The sequence below is a fragment of the Amphiura filiformis genome, chromosome 13 (assembly GCF_039555335.1).
Source record: "Amphiura filiformis chromosome 13, Afil_fr2py, whole genome shotgun sequence".
Classification (NCBI taxonomy): Eukaryota; Metazoa; Echinodermata; class Ophiuroidea; order Amphilepidida; family Amphiuridae; genus Amphiura; species Amphiura filiformis.
In genome coordinates this window covers 40301459-40320461 of record NC_092640.1, presented here as the reverse complement: position 1 = coordinate 40320461, position 19003 = coordinate 40301459, and the positions used below count along the sequence as shown (strand labels likewise).

Genomic DNA, 19003 nt, shown 5'->3' with positions numbered 1-19003 from the left:
TCAAAATTGCATATGAGAAACATGTAATAATGACTTAGGCACTTTGGTTATGAGGGTGACGATATAATATCTGGTAGAAATATATTATCGATTTTACGTTGGAACGGTCCAAAAATGGGTCTATTTGTACAATCACAATTATCTCAGTGACGCATGAACAGATATTGCTGATTTGCGCACCATCTTAAAGATGAAACGTCATGGTTCTTGAATTTACAAAAAAGTTTTGATTTTACTGCCGAAATTTTAAGTTACGTCCCCTAATCCACAGGGCCTATTTTTATTGAGACACACTGTATTCCAAGCTTACATGAACTTCTTTTCAGAGATTGTTGTTCATGTCCAAAATCTTTGTATTCTCTCATCAGTCAATGTCATGTTAATGATATACCATACATGTTGGGCAATGATTGGTTTTGTATTTTACCAAACTCAGTGTCTCTTTGGTGTTCACAAGGAATAGAATAGATATTATATACCTCCTGGTTAGAGGTTCTTCGGTACAGGGTCTTTATTAGGGTGCACAAGACACCTGTCATTTTTACATGCAGTTTTAAAGAAAGTAAGAAATAAAATCAAATGCAGGGAAAGAAGAACCACGCATTGCACACTAACACAATAAAACATACAATCACAATGGAAACATGACATGCATAGGCAGAAAAACCAAAGAAAAAAACTCCGGACATACCTGCCTGAGTGGGGACTTGAATCCCAGACCTTTCGCTTGCTCGGCGAATGCTCTCAATTTCTCAATTTTAGGTGGGTGCGCTCATATGTCAAAGTGACATTAAATGGGGAATGTTTGTACTTATTTTGATACATTTGTCAAGTATCTATTTAATACCTTTTTATTTTTTATTTTTTCAATACAATATCCAACCACAGAGGAACCTACAACATCCAAAACAGGTATTTCAGATATAATATTGTGCGAAGCAATTTTTTAGAAATAGAAGCATTGTAATTACCTTTTAGTGTTCACCCACATCAAGTTGGTATATCTCTTCAGTTGGTCATTTCTACACTGGAACTCCCAAAGGTTTTGAATCTGGCATGAAAAAAAAACCGCTTGTGTTTACACTGAAATGACTTACACTAATCATAGATGCATCCTTTGCATGATGGGGTGGGGTGAGCAGTGGCGGCGCCATGGGTGGGGCAAACCCCACCCCCGTCAGAACTCTTGCCCCCTGAAAAAAAAAAAATTACGAAAATTTCCACTTTTTGCGGTAATTTTGAGCAAAATTTGTTTTTGATTTTGCCCCCCCCGAAAATAACTTGTCCCCCCCTGCCCCCCCCCACCCCCCGAAAAAAAATTCCTGGTGCCGCCACTGGGGTGAGGCACACCATATGTTTCTACAGTAAAATGCATGATTTTCATTTCGTTCTTGTGAAATAATTCCAAGAGATATTGAATATTAACTTGTTAGTTCCTTTCATAGGAGAAAATCCGGTGAAATTGCATATTTGTAGAATATTTAGCCGAAAATCAATTTTGCGTATACTTTTGTAGAAAGCCAGAATTTCTCAATTTTGGGTGGATGCGTTTTTGTTATGACATCATAGTGACATATGGGAAATGTTTGTACTTATTTTGATATCACAGGATAGAGGAGACCCATAGCTATACATTTGTTCCAAATATATTTGTATATATTTTTATAAAAATTCAAAGAACAGACCTTCCAGAATAGGTAGTCGTTTCATGCCTAAAAGGCAATCGTCAGACGACACGATGAAATGCTTTGGGTGGACTACCATCTCTTAGGAATGTGAAAGAATATACATTCCACGGTGTCAACACAGCCAAAGTCTATCCCAGAGTCAGTCTGTCTATCGGAGATAGTCAGAAAGGGCTCAACTGCAAAAACAGGAGCGTAATAACAACATTTTACTCATAGTTAGACTATCTTTTGAATAAAGTGCTCAATCCCAAAAGGGAGAGCGTATAAAAATTAAAAGAACAGACCTTCCAGAATAGGTAGTCGTTACTCTGAGTTTCATGCCTAAAAGTTAATCGTCAGTAATGTTATTACGCTCCTGTTTTTGCACTTTCTGACTATTTCCGATAGACAGGTTGACTCTGGGATATAGCTGTATATTTAATATAAACAATCTGCCCCCACCCCTTCGTCGTTTGTGTTACAAAAACTGGCTCATCAGTAGGACAAGGGTTAGGTATCTCTATTTAACACTTCTTTTCTTTTTTCAGTACAACCTCCAACCACAGAGGAACCTACAACATCCTTAACAGGTATTTCTTTTAACATATATCGTGTGAAGCAATTTATAAAAATAGATGCATTTTAATTCGTCTTTCCCACATCATGTTTGTATATCTCATCAGTTGGTAATTTCTTCCCAGTTAATTAACTTGGACAAAGGTCCTTTTGAATAATTATATTCTTTTCAGGTGGAATATCAATTCCCTTGCCGCTATTGAAGTTGCATGTTTGGAGATGATTTGAAATTCCAAGCTTTCATGAAACTTTTTTCAGAGATTGTTGTTCATGTCCGAAATACCCGCCAGCCTAATAATATCATTATATTATCATTGTTAGAGAACAACGTAAGTTTTACGATATTAGATTATCTTTCAGTTTAAAAAATTGGAATTTATTTGTAGGTATCCCCAGTTTGTTGATCATAAAAGAATGTGTTAAGGCTTACGCATCGTACACTGGAACATAAACTCCTCAAAAAATGTTTGGAAACTTTCAAAAACGGCTGTATATCAGATATTTTTGAAATTTATCTCCATATTGTTTCATATCAGTAAAACCATTGTTCTTTCCTGTCAACAATTAGGCTACACCTCATTTGTGACGATAACTTATTCCACGGGTGAGTAACTTTCTTTAAAAGACAGAGAGGTCTCAAAGAAAATGTGCCAAACTGACCATTGTCTGCGCTCATCTTATTGCTTTGAATGAATGAACAAGTGGTTTGAATAAAAGAATGAATGAAAAGTTGTTTGCAGTACATCATGTTGCATGAAAAGTGCTAGGATGGGATTAACACTAACACTTCTACATGGGGATTCAAATGGATCAACGCAAGTCAATCTCTCTTGCTGGTCACTTCTTCATAGTGGTCATAGTCTGTAGTAGTCTGTGATTTTACCACCCCTTTTATTTTCCCGTTGTATAACATGTATAACGTATGGTTTCTGGCTCAAGAATTAAATGACACACAGAAAGCATGTAGATCATATCGCACTTAGTTTGAAGTTAGCCTGGGTCATGACATGATAATCCAGAGCAATCCGTCTTGAAATATATGTGTGTGGGGGGCATTCAGCCTGAATTGTCAAAAGTGCTGAAAAAGAACAAAAAAATGGATCATTTTGTCAAGAGGTAGGGATTGACACCTATGAGCCAGAGGTACACAGTATTTTCCCTTCTGTGAGCAACACACAAATATCGCAGAGGCCAATTCTACCTTCTGTGGTCTTGGTACGTACATGTATTCATTCTTACCAAATTCTTTTTGTTTTCAGTTTACAAGTATCTGCTGGGAGAGTTTACCATGACATCTAGAGAGGGTGTACCAGTGGAGTATTCTGATGCTCTTTCTGATCCAAATTCAGCACAATTCAAACAACTTGCTATATTTGTCTGCACAGAGGTAAGGCTTGGTGAGCTTGTTTATATGAGCGGCAGTATGTATAGCATCAAAATATTTTAATTCAAACTGGCGGGTTTGCAAGAAATAATTGGCGTTTTAACCAGTTTGTGCATCAATTTATGTGCAATATAATTATCTTAATTTGCAATGTGGGGGTGGGGACAGACTGCAGAAAATATTATCAGGAATGCCAGATAGAAAAAAGAATATGCCTTTGTTTAATCAAATGCCATCCAAATACCTTTGTCATTTCTGCAGCGATAAAGAGGGGTGCTGATGTACCTAAAAATGCACTGCCATATTGAACTCTGTGGGTATTGTATATTAAATTACATAGAATAATTAAGGCATGCCTGCTATTGATTTAACTTCAAATCTCTATCGTTTCAGATAAAGACTGCATTGAGTGATAAATCTGTAGAACTGTATGAGTGTGAAGTCCTAGAGTTTAAACCAGGCAGTATCATACCAGTATATGCCATCAAAGTGGATGAGAATATATCTACAGCTACTGATGATGAAATCTTAACATACATAACCACATACATGGCCAGTAATAGCTCTGCTTTAGGAGTTGATGGTTCATCATTTAAACTCACCGGTATGTGATAGGATTATAAACCTTAGTGTAAAGAATAAACAGTTTTGATGAACAATTGTAATGAAAAAAGTGTGGAAAGAAAATTAATTTTATCATTGAATGCTAACTTGAATTAAAGGCATATTCACAGCATTTTTTTTTTTTGCGGGGGGGGTGGTTGACTAATTATTTTGACTTCATTATGTGGTACAGTCATAATTTAACATGAAATACAAAATTAAAAGCTGCAACAACAGAAGTTATGCCGTCGGTTATCACAGGACCAGTGCAGCCAAACTCTGTGTGAGTCAGTGTCCAGTTTTTGTCAGATGTGTCTCTGACTTCATCAGATGTGTCTCTGACTTCATCAGATGTGTTTCTGACTTCATCAGATGCGTCTTTGACTTCATCAGATGCGTCTTTGACTTCATCATATGTGTCTCTACCTTCATCAGATGTGTCTCTGACTTCATCAGATATGTCTCTGACTTCATCAGATGTGTCTACGACTTCATCAGATGTGTCTCCGACTTTATCAGATGTGTCTCTGACTTCATCAGATGTGTCTCTGACTTCATTAGATGTGTCTTTGACTTCATCAGATGTGTCTCTGATTCCATCAGTCCTGATTTAAGTCAGAGACACATCTGACAAAAGCTCAACCAGTCACAGAGGGACCAGCTGGGTACTGTGATAACCGATGCACTTGTAGAAATACTATTATAATAACTTATATGAATTCCTGTCAAGAAAGCAGCATTTTTATTTTGACCAAAAAATCACATTTAATGAAAATTATCGGATCCGACAACTCACATTCTACTAAAACTTCTTTTGCTTTACTTGCAATTACTTATTTTTTCTTGGCCTTTTTGTTTTATTATGTTTCTTACTTTCTTACTTTGTTGTTTCTTGCTTTTTTTTTTATTTACAACATAAGTCATTTCTCTTTTTAGGATAAAAGGTAGGTAGGTTTGTCTTTGGTTCTTCTGAAGTGAGTTTACTGTACTGCTCTGCCCTCTACCTGGTTGCCTCCATGGCGAATACAGGTTTCAGCCATGGTCCTCATTGCATCAATTGCGTTGCGTACCATACTTGTGGGCCGGATACTTGCGAATGCATTCAGTAATACGTTTGCGAATATCTTGGATTTTGCCAAGTAGTGTGAGGTCTGGTGATCGTGCAGGTCACTCCACAGCATGAGCCATCCCAACCACTCTGTTTGCTATCCGTGGATAGAGTGCAAAACGGGTACTATTATTCAAAAGGGCATATCTTCAAAAGTTGTGAGCTGATTGAAATAATTGTTTTGGTTTATTAAAGCTAACGATTAAAGGTTTCTTTACATACCAAAATATATTTAATCAACTTTTCAAAAATAGGAGAGAAAGTGGGCGCAATGAAGGGGCACCTTTTTTGGGGGGACACCCTGTTTTGAATATTATAAACCAAAATATGACATTTCCCAGTAGTCTAATTTCAAAACAGCGACCGTGTTTTTTTTTTTTTTTTCTTCATATTTTTGGATCGGTCGATAAGGGCAAGTCAACTTATTTTTTTTAAGCCTAAAGAGTCTTACTAGAAAAGATATTTAAATGTCAGTCCCCCATTATTTTGGCTTTAAATGTTCAGAAACCCTATATGGCAGTTATTACGTACTTGAAACATTATTTCAGCATTTTGGGTAAAGAATAACAAAATTAAAATTTGCTAGAAATTAGTTGTTATCTCACTTTGTTTGTCTGTTTGTTTCTGTAGATATCTGTAGTAGAGTAACCTGTATGAATGGAGGATGGTGTGTGGTAAATAATAACTTTGAAGGCGTATGCAGGTATGTATGTTTCCATATTAAATTTTCTCAAAGCTAACAAATGGTTGCACATTTTGGGTTTGGTTTAACAGACATACGATAGATGGTTATTTTGTCAGCTGACATTGGCCATCTGCCCAGCAGTGGCGGCGCCACGGGGGGGAGGGGGCATGGGGGCAAATGCCCCAGTCAGAACTCCCCCTGTTGCCCCCCAGAAAAAACCCAAAATTACGAAAATTTCCACTTTTTGCGGTAATTTTGCTCAAAATTTGTTGATTTTGCCCCCTCCTGAAATTCACCTTGGCCCCTCAATGCCTCCCCGGAAAAAAATTCCTGGCGCCGCCACTGCTGCTCAGTAAATACTCGGTAACCTTTTATGATATTTAGGACTGTTTCACATGTATGCGAGTGCAACGCACCGCAAAGCAATAGCCGCGTAGTATAAACGGACCTTTAGAAAGCATGTATACAAATTATGCATTTGTAAATTTACAGTTATTTTTTATTATTTTTGTCTTCTAGGTGCCCTGATGGAATCAAAGGAGATACATGTGGTAAGCAAAGATGTTATACATAAAGAGTACCAACTCAAAATTGCACTATACATCGAGGGCTTAGAGCAAGAAATAGCTATGTCCAAAAATGGCATTCTGAGAAAAATGAGTTTGAAAGTTTGATCACAGCTGAAAAATCAGAAAACCTAGCATAAACAATAATCTTCCAGATATCTGTTACCAGTACTGTTTCAAATTTGATGCTAGGGTCTCATACTTATTGGTCCACTGGGTGGGGCACAAAATGGCCGAAATGGACATGACCAGTTCTTGCACAAAATTATAGTCAAAACAGCGACCGTTTTTTTTTTTTTTCTTCATATTTTTGGATCGGTCGATAAGGGCAAGTCAACTTATTTTTTTTAAGCCTAAAGAGTCTTACTAGAAAAGATATTTAAATGTCAGTCCCCCATTATTTTGGTTTTAAATGTTCAGAAACCCTATATGGCAGTTATTACGTACTTGAAACATTATTTCAGCATTTTGGGTAAAGAATAACAAAATTAAAATTTGCTAGAAATTAGTTGTTATCTCACTTTGTTTGTCTGTTTGTTTCTGTAGATATCTGTAGTAGAGTTTCAAAATTTATTTTACAAACAAAACTGGGCAGTACCAGGACCCATCAACAAGTAGCTGATGACACAATGTAACACAACATAAAGAGAGAGTGTAATAATAATCACGCTGGACATAACCACTTTTTGCTCCAAAAAAAACCCAAAACGTTATGGACATAAACAGCTTTTGGACATAAACACTATTGACATTGCTAGGGCGCCCTCTTTTGTTTACTTTTGGGCTTAGTCACTCCTAGTAGAGAAAGAGTATCAATAAACATACCTCACAGTGGACTTAACTCATTTTGGCCAAAAGTGGACATAGCTACTTCTTGCTCTAAGCCCTCAACATAATGCTATGGTTATCCACCATCTTGGTTTGTCGCTCATGGGGCCACAAAATATAACTCCGGCATTCATCGGCAAGAGCCCAAAATCAAACGATAATTTATGGCTTTAAGTTTGAGCATTACAAATGTTTGTGTATATATGGTGTTTAGTGCATGTTTTTTGGCTCAACGTGTTATACACAAAACGTAAACAACATCGTACTTTGAATCAAAGTTTGCTAGTCGCATAACAAAATAATCCATAGGTATCATGGCTTCCATGAGTGACATAAAAACATGACAAAGTCTGTACTCTTTCATTCTACCTCATTGGTGGCAAGTCAAAGATGAGGTCAATTAATTGGTTAATCGGTTAATTGGAGGGCATTGTGAAAAAACCATTTTGCCTTTGGAACCGAGGAATATCCCGATGCCCCAAGGGATATTCCGAGGTCCAAAGCAAAACGTTTAGATTTTTCACAATGCCCGACATATTACTGATGCAAAGTTATTAACCTCATCCATAATCATCACTTTCATCTCTTCACTTTACAAAAGTTTGTAAAAACAAACAATTTTTACACTTTCCCTTTCCAGCAATTGAAAAGGCTTAAACAGGACAATCAGTAACAGAAGTGCTAATCTCAATCTGTGTAAATATGGTAGCGCGCAATCCAATACGGCAGCTAGCGCCCGTACAGTTTGTTTCACATGCAACACTGCGAGCGCGGAGGTTACGTATTGATGCTGGAACAATTACGCATTTTGGGGTCAATTGTGAGATATTAATGACCTGGATTTGCGTTGGCGTTTTAATAATAAAATATGATTGGATCACACGCATTGCTATGTTATTTTTAGGCATGGTCTAGCTTGTAATACATGCAATATCTGATTGTACAATCACATGATTTTATGTGCCATCTTATCAGGTTGTAGATGAATATACGTACGTCATTGCCGACATGCCGTGGTACTAAGAATATAGTATTCACTCAAATTACCCTCAAATTCTATTATTTTCGTAGAAAAACTGAATTAGAATGAGAATAGACGATAAAAAATTATGTTAAGGGCAGTACAACCATTTTTTTGCCCAAGCCCAAACCATGAGCTGTTATGACTTAAGCATGAGCTGTTATGATCCAAGCATGAGCTGTTATGACCCAAGCATGAGCTGTTATGATCCAAGCATGAGCTGTTATGACCCAAGCATGAGCTGTTATGACCCAAGCATGAGCTGTTATGACTCAAGCATGAGCTGTTATGATCCAAGCATGAGCTGTTATGACCCAAGCATGAGCTGTTATGACCCAATGGACCTATTTATTCATGTTGATAATTTGTGGGGCAGTTAGTCAAAAATATGTTATAATTGTACTAATGAGCTAATATCCTCAAAATTAATTTTTTAGTTTGAATGTTTTCAACAATTGCTGTTCCAGATATTCTTCCACCCAAGAAAGTGTCAGGTGGAGGCGATTTGTCTTTAGGAGCAATTGTCGGCATAGTGATTGCATGCATCGTCTGTGTCAGCCTTGTCATCATCATTATTGTGTGCTTTATGAAGCGCAACGCTGGTACTAAATGTGATCCAGAAGAGAACGCCAAGGAGCCAGGACTTGAACTAGCGACCAGTAGAGATGGCAGAGGGAAGGGTGGTGGAAGTGGTGGTGGAGAATTAAACAAAGCCATGGAACAGGATGAGAACATGAAACAAGATGACAAAAGAGGGAATGGTAGAGAAATGAATGAATATGTTGAAGTAGGGAATGCTGGAAAAATAAACGACAGCAAGGGAGGGAGTGTTGGGGAAAAGGATGAAGGAGTGGGTAGTGTTGAGGTTAATAAAGAGGACAAAGGAAGGAAAGATTGGGAAATGAACAAAGAGGATGAAGTTTGAAAATAACAAATATTTTTATAGCACCCCATGCTCATAGCATCTTGAGGCAGCTTTTGAAAGAATCATAAAATAAATATTTTACACAGAAAGAGCTTTATAATCCTATTTTGTAGTACTTGAAACAAAGAAACAGTAGATTATCGTTACATTGTCAACGATGGTCTAAATATTAAACACAGAAAGAGCTTTATAATACTATTTGGTAGTAATGGAAACATGTAACTAACTGTGTATAGTGATGTTAGTCATTGTGTATAACTGAAGGGAGTATCCCATCATGCATTGCAGTCAAATGCAGTGTATCTACTTGCTCCATAGCAAATGTAGAAAAAAAATAAGTAAGAACTGTATACATTTCGACAGCTCTGGATAGTTTCACAATACTTTAGGGGTATATTTTTCTATATGACACGTGCAGTTCTATTATGGTTTTGCAAAGCTTTAATGGGTTGGACGGTGACCTGTCGGCTGCTGTGATTGGTTGAGACTGAAGTGAGATGAGACTAGTGATACACAAAGCGGACGAGAGCTAACCAGTTGTTTAGAGTGAGGTTAAATGGCTAGAATGGTCACATATTAAACACAATTATTAAAAAATTTTGTATACACATCTTTACATCCAAACATATCAACAAAAATAGATAACAAATCGATTTTTCACCCCTTCCAAACATTGAAGGCTTTTACTCGTATTATCAGTTTGAGATTGGCTGTCGTGCATTATGGTTCACAATTAGCTCAATTTGCAAGTTTACTGTACATATTATTTCACATGCCTCAATTATGAAACAATTGGAAGTTTCCAAAAACATACCAAATTTTCTCATGTGAATAGAAAAAAAACATGAATATACTTTGTACATCATTATACAAATGACTGTTTTTTATTTGTTCATTTCTTTGCATTTGGTTTGTTGGAAGACCATGACAAGTTTTTTGCAAATGATTATATGGAAATAAATGTATATATAGTTCGATAATGATACTTGTAAAACATTGAGAGTGGCCATTTCAGGAGTTGAAATGGCCTTCACTTCAGGACAGAAGAACCATCTCACGCCTCACAATGCTCCACAAGATCAACTCTGGAGATTCACCACTGAACCAACCAGTGAACACAGACAGACCAGTTACTCGCAGCCATATACCTGACCAATTCATCAAGTATCCAGCCAGAACAGAGCTTTACAAGAACAGCTTCTACTCACGGACCATCAGGCAGTGTAGTCTACTCCCAGCCAGTGTCATCACTCAATCAACAACATCCAAATCCTTCAACACAAATGCATGGAAGTACATGAACGACCACAAGGCACAGCTGTACATGGGCAGGCCAGCCGGACGTTCCACCTCTGCAAGCATCTAAACTTCACTCCAGTCACTGTATATTTGCGCACCCCTTTTTATTGGATTATCTGCATCCTCAGTTGTTTTGGGTGTAAGAAGTTGAGATGTAACTGGAAGTCTGGATATTTATACCGTCTGGTCCTGTCTAGTATCACCTTAGAAGTAGAAGTAGAAGTGGCGTGTCGTCATAGGGGCACGTGCCCCCAATCGATCTGAATTTTTTTAAATCCCATTGGAAAATTGCTGTAAAATGGCTTGTGCCCCCAATCAGATCCAGTGCGCCGCCCCCTACCCCCCCCATCATGGTCGGTGCCCCCCAATGTGATGACCCACGCTTCGCCACTGTTTTTTAAACTTGTCATTTATTCTTTAATAAACACAGAAGACTTGACCACTTTGTCAGGCTTCGCTGCATTTGTTTTTCGCTGCATTTGTCTTTCATGCTTTCATTCTAAGAAAACGTGGTTGAAACTTAGTGGTATTATCAACTTTGATGACACCTCTGTCACTTTTAGGTATTAGAGGGATTTGATGAGACAGGTGCCTTGTTCAATTCTAAGCAAATTAATGCTGTATTGAGACGTATTGGAAGTTAATAATACTTTACAATGACTGTTTTCTCGAGTCATTTGTGATGTTTTATAATGCAAAATATTTTGTAATGCTATGGGCCAAAGACCTGAATGTATTTAATAAAATAGAATTTATAAGATTGAAAACAGCTTTAATATAATCATGTTAAGAAAATATATTTATTATAAAGAAATGTATATAGCACATTTTAGATAACAAAATGTATGTGCACAAATTTGTAACTGATGTGAACTTTTGTTTTGTAAAGACAAAGCAAACCTTTTGCCGATTTACGGGAAATTTGTTATTTGTAACCCCTCCCCTCTCTGGGGGCACTCACATTTCCCAGCTATACGGGTATGTGCCGCGGCGACGACCCCCTTTTTCAGAGCCGCTGGCCGTTCCTTAGACCCTCTGAATTCATTGTTTGCCCGCTCTGAAGCCCCAAAATTTTTCTAGCCGTTCCATAGACTCTCAGATCATCGATTTCCGCTCTCATCGGCATCTTGAGAGGCGTGTTTCTGTCCTACTATTTCAAGCCCAAAAGCAAACCCAAAAGCTACTTTTGTGAGCCCAAAAACTTAAAAGGGAATTTTCCATTAATTTCTTAACACATTGTAAGGAATAAGGTGAACTTTGGGCGGGATTTTGGGCACCTAAAAGTGGCAACATTGCAGCACCGAGTGCCTGCCGACCGCGAATGATTTTGAGATCTCTTTTGGGAATAAAATTGCCAAATATGAGGAAAAGTACCTTAAATAATTATGTACACATCCTTGCAGCTCTCCATAAACAATGAATTAAAAGGTAATTTACGATCTACTGGTCTAGTGAAATCGGAAGTGGAATGGCTGTCAAATTCTGCACACTTCACTCAATCATCTCATGTATAAGCATGGCAGTTCAATGTAGTCTAAATGTTTTTCTTTTCGGCACTGAAAAAAATAATTCTTGTGGGTTTGTTTTTATGGTGGGCTTTTATGTACTGCTGCTATAATTATCAGTAGGCTAATAGCATAGATTGTAGGTCTACAGGGTCTAGTAATTTTGATTTGAATGCTGTTTTGCTTTGACTTGTTGAGGTTTCCATCGTATTATAGGCCAAACCAGACCTATTTTGCATTAATGGTTTTCCTGATTAATACTTTAATGCACAATTCAAAGTGAAATCTTTTACTTCAAAAATCTGTGGCAAAAACGCAACAAAATTGAACCCTGGTTTGGCCTGCGGGTTTAGTTTCCGAGATTTTTCAGATTTTGGCGGCCGATCAGTTCCCAAGACCCCCCTTTTGGCCGGTCAATCAGTTCCCAAGACCCCCCTTTTTGCCCGGCCGATCAGTTCCCTAGACCCTCCTTTTTGGCTGGCCGATCAGTTCCTTAGACCTCAAGTTCGAAACTGGCGGTGGCACACCCCTACCAAAAAAAAATTGAGTGCCCCCCGGGCCTCCCCCCCCCCTTTCTGGACCTGTTTCTGCTGCACCAAATGCAAAATTTTTGCTACAGCTTTAGTTGTAACAGTAAATAGGCTATTCAGTTTAATATGCATACACTCCTATCTAAGTTGAAGATATGATCTTAGTCTCCCACAAAGGGTGTGTAGATTTCAAATGTTGGAAATTCACCCTCCCAGTGTTGGAGATTAAGGTCATGTCTTCCGTAAGGATGTATGTATTTCAAATGGAATAGACCAATGCCGAGATAATTGAAATTGTTGCAATGGATGAACACAAGCAAAATGTCATATACATTGGTCGTATTTGTGCGAGTAAAGATCAGGGTTAAGTGCAATTCGCCAACTATTGTTCTATTCTTGTGTACGGTACTTATATAGCTTTACATAAGATTATTATATATTATATTATATGAAAAATGTGATTAAAATCTTGCTTTTATAGAAAAGTAAAAATATTTGTGTCCTGTTTGGTGTCTTTGTGTTGGTAATTAATTGAATACCTGAATACAAAACCCACCCAAGTCCATACTTTGGCCAAATTGAGCTAAGCATGGGATTGTTGCTTATACATACGCCTTATTATGTATTAAACAGGGCGGCGGCCAAGATTGACTGAATTTTGACGTCGTCATTGGTTTTACACGTAAACACGAAAATGTCTCAAATAATTCCAAAAGTGTATGCATGTTATTAAGCACTATTTTATCAGTCTAAATCCGTTCGAAAGTGAACCTCATTGTAAGTACTGTTTATTGAATGTTTTGTATGAATAACGCACGATATGTTTGTGATGTATACTAAAAATGTCACCCATCGTGTAGCAATGTTTGCGTGGTCTAGCGGTAAGGACTTTGCCTCCCACACAGAGGGTCCTGAGATCGATTACCACTCCCGGCTATAATTTTTTTTCTTCACAAATATTTATTTTCATGTGAAAATGTATACATTGCACTGAGAAATATATTTTGTGCATTTTTTTTCTGTAACGGGGCCAATAGAACTAAAAACGCACCTCGGCACGGGGCGTCCAACGTCCAGGCAGTGTTGCCGTCATATTGTCTGTTTTGTTTACGCTATTGGCTGTTGCCACATGAATAATATCGGCCACCGTCGCACAGTGACATCGCCCCGATATCTTCATAGTAGAAATCGCCATGGTAGGTTGAATCCACAGCCACACATGGCTATTTTATTCGGACCTTATGAGATGCATATTATTAGCGAAGTGACCTGACTAAGGCTATGACAATAGACGGGGTAATTGATTTCTCGCTGTGTATTTCAAGCTTGTATACGACATTGCGGTCAATGGTTAATATACTGTCTCCACTTGAGTGAGTGCCGCTATAGCCTGCTGCGCACTGTAGTCCATAGGCCTACAGGACCAACGCAATATAAAATTGAGAGTTTTGGTCAAATTTTGAGTTCAAAGCGCACGGCCAATTTTCAAAGCGCACGCTAACGACTATAATATCTGTTCAACACGTATTTTCAAGTGTATGAGACCACATCTGGTTTCTTGAGAAAAATTCATTTACGGGAGATATTCATCATTTTCTAACCCAGTATCGGAAGATTTTCGTCTGATATCAAAATCGTGCATAGCAATTCACGTGTATCGATCCCGTGTATTCATTTTAATGTCTCTGCTGCACCAAATAATTATTAGCCAGGCGATGTCGGTGTGCGTCGTCTAGTATTAAAAAACAACACAAATCCGCCCTCTACGTGCGTCTATTGAGCATGTGAAATCCAAAAAGCGGTTTTTGCACACATACAGGGTGTCCCAGAATGATCTATACCGGGAAAGATGGAATTTTTTAGGTATGAAGAGCATGTTGAATGGTCATATTGTTTTGCATTTTAAGTTCTACATATATTTAGCTTTCTCAGATTTTTTAGATTTTAAAAATTGGACGCTTCTAGTAGAAGTTATAGAAGTTTGCGTAAAAATGGTGAATTCTAAGTTTTGACAACACAACCTATTTTGAAAATATGTAACATTACTAACCGTTCAGCACAAAGTTATTTGGAAAAAGTTATGCAGGTATTTTAGTTGTGCCCTGTTCATATTTCCACTAAATAGCCGATATCTATCTATTATTTATGACGTTACGAAGCAATCATTATATGGAATTAAGGATTTGTGGCCTAATCCCATTCTCTGTTTGGCGGTAGTTTTAAATAGAGTAAATAACGTAAAGAAGTTTGACGAGCACGGAACTGTCAGGAATCAGCAGAGTGAAGCTTCAGGTGCTCAAGACTGTAAGAACAAGAGCGAACATTGCAGCTGTCCGGCAAGCTTTAAGGCGCAACCCCAACAGTAGTTGTCGTCGACATGCTGTGCCAAACATCCCACGTTCTTCATTTAATCGTATCGTACCATTTTTCAAAGGTATGCGAGTCGTTTTTCATCGATTTTACATTATTGCATGCCACGCCAAAACAAATAAAGGTAGCTTGCTGAAATTAACAGAATAAGTAGGAGACATGTCCAACATTAATATGCTGGTATCAAAAATAGATACACTGCCCGTCTTCTATTTTTAGTTATTTTTGCAAACACGGTACAAATCATTCTGGGACACCCTGTATTATTAGACTGGTTCTATTTTGGAAATATGTGCTTATTTAAGCATCAATCGGCAAGTTTGCGTAAATTATTTTGGTTAATTCGAGTATGTTGAATTCAAATATTTTGTCTGCTATATTGGAACCCTGTGACCCTAAAGAAGACTCCCAAAAAAAAACCCTACATGCTTATATAGGGGGTACAAATTGAAAATGCTCCAAATTCACTAAAAAGCCAATTATTTGTCTGGGTCTAAGGATCACAAAAATGTAACATTTGTGCAAGGATATACAGTTACCAAGCTATGAGGCTCAACAGGTCCAAGGTAAATTTTTATGTTATACATGGGTAAATTTTTCGTAAACATGGATGCAAACTGTTCCTCAAGTTCAAGGGATTCAGGAAACAATGGTTTTTATTATTTGCGATGTCAAGCTCATAAGATAGATGATAAATAAATACAATTTCATTGAATCCTACATATCTTTTAACTCTTTGTTGTGTAACATGCTAACTAGACATCGCAGATACTATAGTGCAAACTATTCTTTTTCTGAAACCTCTTAGCTAGGCGAACAATTTGACTTTTGACCCATACACAACAAGCAAATCGGCCTGTGATCTTTTGTGCCCCAGAACTTCTTAACGATAGGTCGTACACGCACAAACATTACATTTCTGGGATTCTTGGGGCCAGACGCATAATTTGACATGTTTGAAAGTATTATTGGAATAAAATTATTTTTTTGCCTCTTAATGCGATCTTATGGGGTCATTTGTAGGTATTTTTGAGGATCACGGTCTCAAAATTGCTTGGCAGACCGTGAACAGATTCGAGTTCAGCAGTTCATACAAATGTAGGGTCCCCCGTTATTAAAGCTTGTACCGGATTGAAAATTCAGATATTTTGCAACGAATAAGTAATTGAAACATAAAGCAAGTACTAAAATCATAGCTTTTATACCTTTTGATATATGACGCTAACTAGTTCATCTCCTATATCTACAACACAGCGCTACCAGTAGGGGTCAATTGCCTATTGTGAGTGCCCCTGTGTTGTGTGCATACATGTAGGCAACAAAAACTGCATGATGGTCATAAATGTGTTAACATAGCTTGCTAATGGTTGACAGTATATAAATGTATTTGAATGGAGCTTCAAATTCGTCAATACTGCTGTTTTCTTCTTTTTTTGCCAAATTTTTCATTTCAAAAATACCAAATGACAATTTGAATGACTTATCCTTCACTTTTAAGCAATTTATAAACAATTTAGATTTTTACACTTTCTCTGGGATCACCATAGCATATGAAACTTGGACAACACCTACCAATAAATATTTTTATGTGTGGAACAACCATTAGTCCTTGCTCCCCACATAGATGCAATGATATAGGCCGTTTTCACCTCTGTCCACTGCCTCTATATTTCTTTTTTGAACCTTTACTCCTCGCACAGTTTTGCCTTTGGTTAATATTTAAATCTCGCGCGTGTGACGGTTGGCTGGTTAACATTTAAATCTCGCGGTCCATGATCAGATTTGTTTTCGGTCTTTTGGTGAAAAACAAGTCATCAGCAAACTATGCCTGCTTGTGTATAGCCTATCTATATGAATAGGGGTATTGATGATGAGGGGGAGGGGGGGGGGTTTGGTAATGGAGGAGGGGGGGGGGTTGGGAAGGAAGCTTTTTCCCAAAATATGATCATCTAGGATCACGTAGGCCTATATCTTTCGTACGTGTTTTTTCTCAACATAGCAAATCCCGGGAGCAAATCAGAAAAACGTTTGAAACTTGAATTTTGCGCTTTAAAAACTCTGGAATGACTGACAGCATGAAGGCCTAACAAACCGACAAAATTGCATAATCTCCCCACCCCCCCCCCAATATCCTCCAATCATATAAAAAAAATAATGAAATACGGGTTTTTGACCAGTTTAATATGATTCAAAAACACAAGCTGGGAAAATGTAGAAAAGAAAAGGAAAAAAAAGCGTGAGAAAAGGCTTGGGTGGGGTTCGAACCTGGGACAAGCGTCGGCATGTGATATACGTGTGACTTAAAAAAAACAACGTTACAGCGCGCTAACTGATTGCGCCACGAAGTCAAAGATATAGACCTTTTTCCCTCTTTCCCATCATGCACTATTCCAGGGGGGTATGAGTGTCGCAAACTACATCATCTCCCCGGGGAGTACAGAGTTATGTTCATTACATTCTGGAATACGGACATTTCGGCTGGTGCCTTCATCACAAAAAAGGAATCCCCGATAATCACGATAATGGCGCCGCGATCACTAATACCTTTCGGGGGCAAAAAACAACATTTTTATGCCTTATGGACATGGTGTCACCAGCCAAAAAAGTTTCCTGCTATTGTAACCTAACTTTGTATACATTTTATAGACCTAATGGTGATAAACTAATGACGGGACACGCCGTGATATTTTGTCGGTGTCCGTTTCACTTTTTTTTTCGGAGATGAAAATAAGACGTAAACACAATCTCTTACACAGATGTTCTACATCGCTCCGTAACTACATCACTCGTGTATTCCATAATTGCATAATTAGTAACATCGATGGCCTTTATGATAATCCGCATATATGGAATCAGTATGTCCACATTAAGACAAAATAATTGCAAAGGCCTGGCAAAGACCATCAGATGCACACGATCTATGAGGTTACGTTATACCCTCTTGGAATAGTACATTGTGGGATAGAGGGAAAAAGGTCTATATACTTGAGGTAAAACGATACACTTAACAATGAAAAAGAAGTCAAAATCGTTTATAAAACTAATTGATATCTCTCATCTGTATTTTATTTGCATGATTAACAACAGAAATCAAACTTTATCCATATTTAAGCAAACAAAATACAAAACAAAGGCAATTCAGATTCTTAAAAAAAAGGGGGGTGAACAGGACGCCGCCGCGAGTCGTTCACAATACCATTTGTATTTGAAACAATGCGCCAAGTTTATGCACGATATATCATGGCCGACTGCCTTAGGATATTTCAACTTTTATATACTATCCTAAATTGATGTAATACAAATATTTGGGTGAAAATGCACGCATGTTATGCTCAAATTTTAGGTTTTTAAAGATCTATAGTGGCATTACACTTCCGGCCATTTGCCTCCCTGTGAGTTGAAACAAAACCAGACAGTGTCTGACACGATTTCAATTTTGATTTTCCGTTTTTTAAAGCAATTTTTTTTGAAAGTATCTTATATTTGCTGCAAAGGTGGGGGGGGTGAATAACTTAATTCTAGAGAAAATTTTAATATCTCTTTTCTTTCAACACTTCAAGTTTTAATAATCATCACAACAACAACGTGCGCGGGGATTCAACTTCAATAGGCCTAGCTAGCTACATCATCAACAAAATGCACGACATGGTCATAATATTTAGTAGTAGGTGTTGTCCAAGTTTCATCTAGCAATGACTGAATGGGTCTTTAATGGATATTAATGACGCGCCGGTGACCAATGGCTCAAACGTCTGGTTGTCATGACCGTTAATCAACCAATCCGCGTCGAAAGCGTGATTGTTTATCACTTATGCGTTCACGCTCGTATACGCTCAACGCACAGTACATACCACCAAAGACTACTGATAGCCTAATAATAGTAAAAATAATATAATATTGGTGCTACCACAAACCAGTGAGTTGCTCCTACGAATA

General features: G+C 37.7%; 1 protein-coding gene across 1 annotated transcript in view; it reads left to right on the top strand.

Annotated features, from left to right (window-relative positions):
- The window catches only part of LOC140168343 (uncharacterized), a 40689-nt gene extending 29089 nt beyond the window's left edge, over nt 1-11600 (top strand). The window contains exons 17-23 of the mRNA XM_072191715.1: nt 889-912; nt 2216-2257; nt 3503-3630; nt 4021-4231; nt 5969-6041; nt 6543-6574; nt 8906-11600. Of these exons, the coding sequence (XP_072047816.1) occupies nt 889-912; nt 2216-2257; nt 3503-3630; nt 4021-4231; nt 5969-6041; nt 6543-6574; nt 8906-9363 (968 nt within the window). The 3' untranslated portion in view covers nt 9364-11600. The remainder of the gene's footprint in view (nt 1-888; nt 913-2215; nt 2258-3502; nt 3631-4020; nt 4232-5968; nt 6042-6542; nt 6575-8905) is intronic.
- The last annotated feature ends 7403 nt before the right edge of the window (nt 11601-19003 follow it).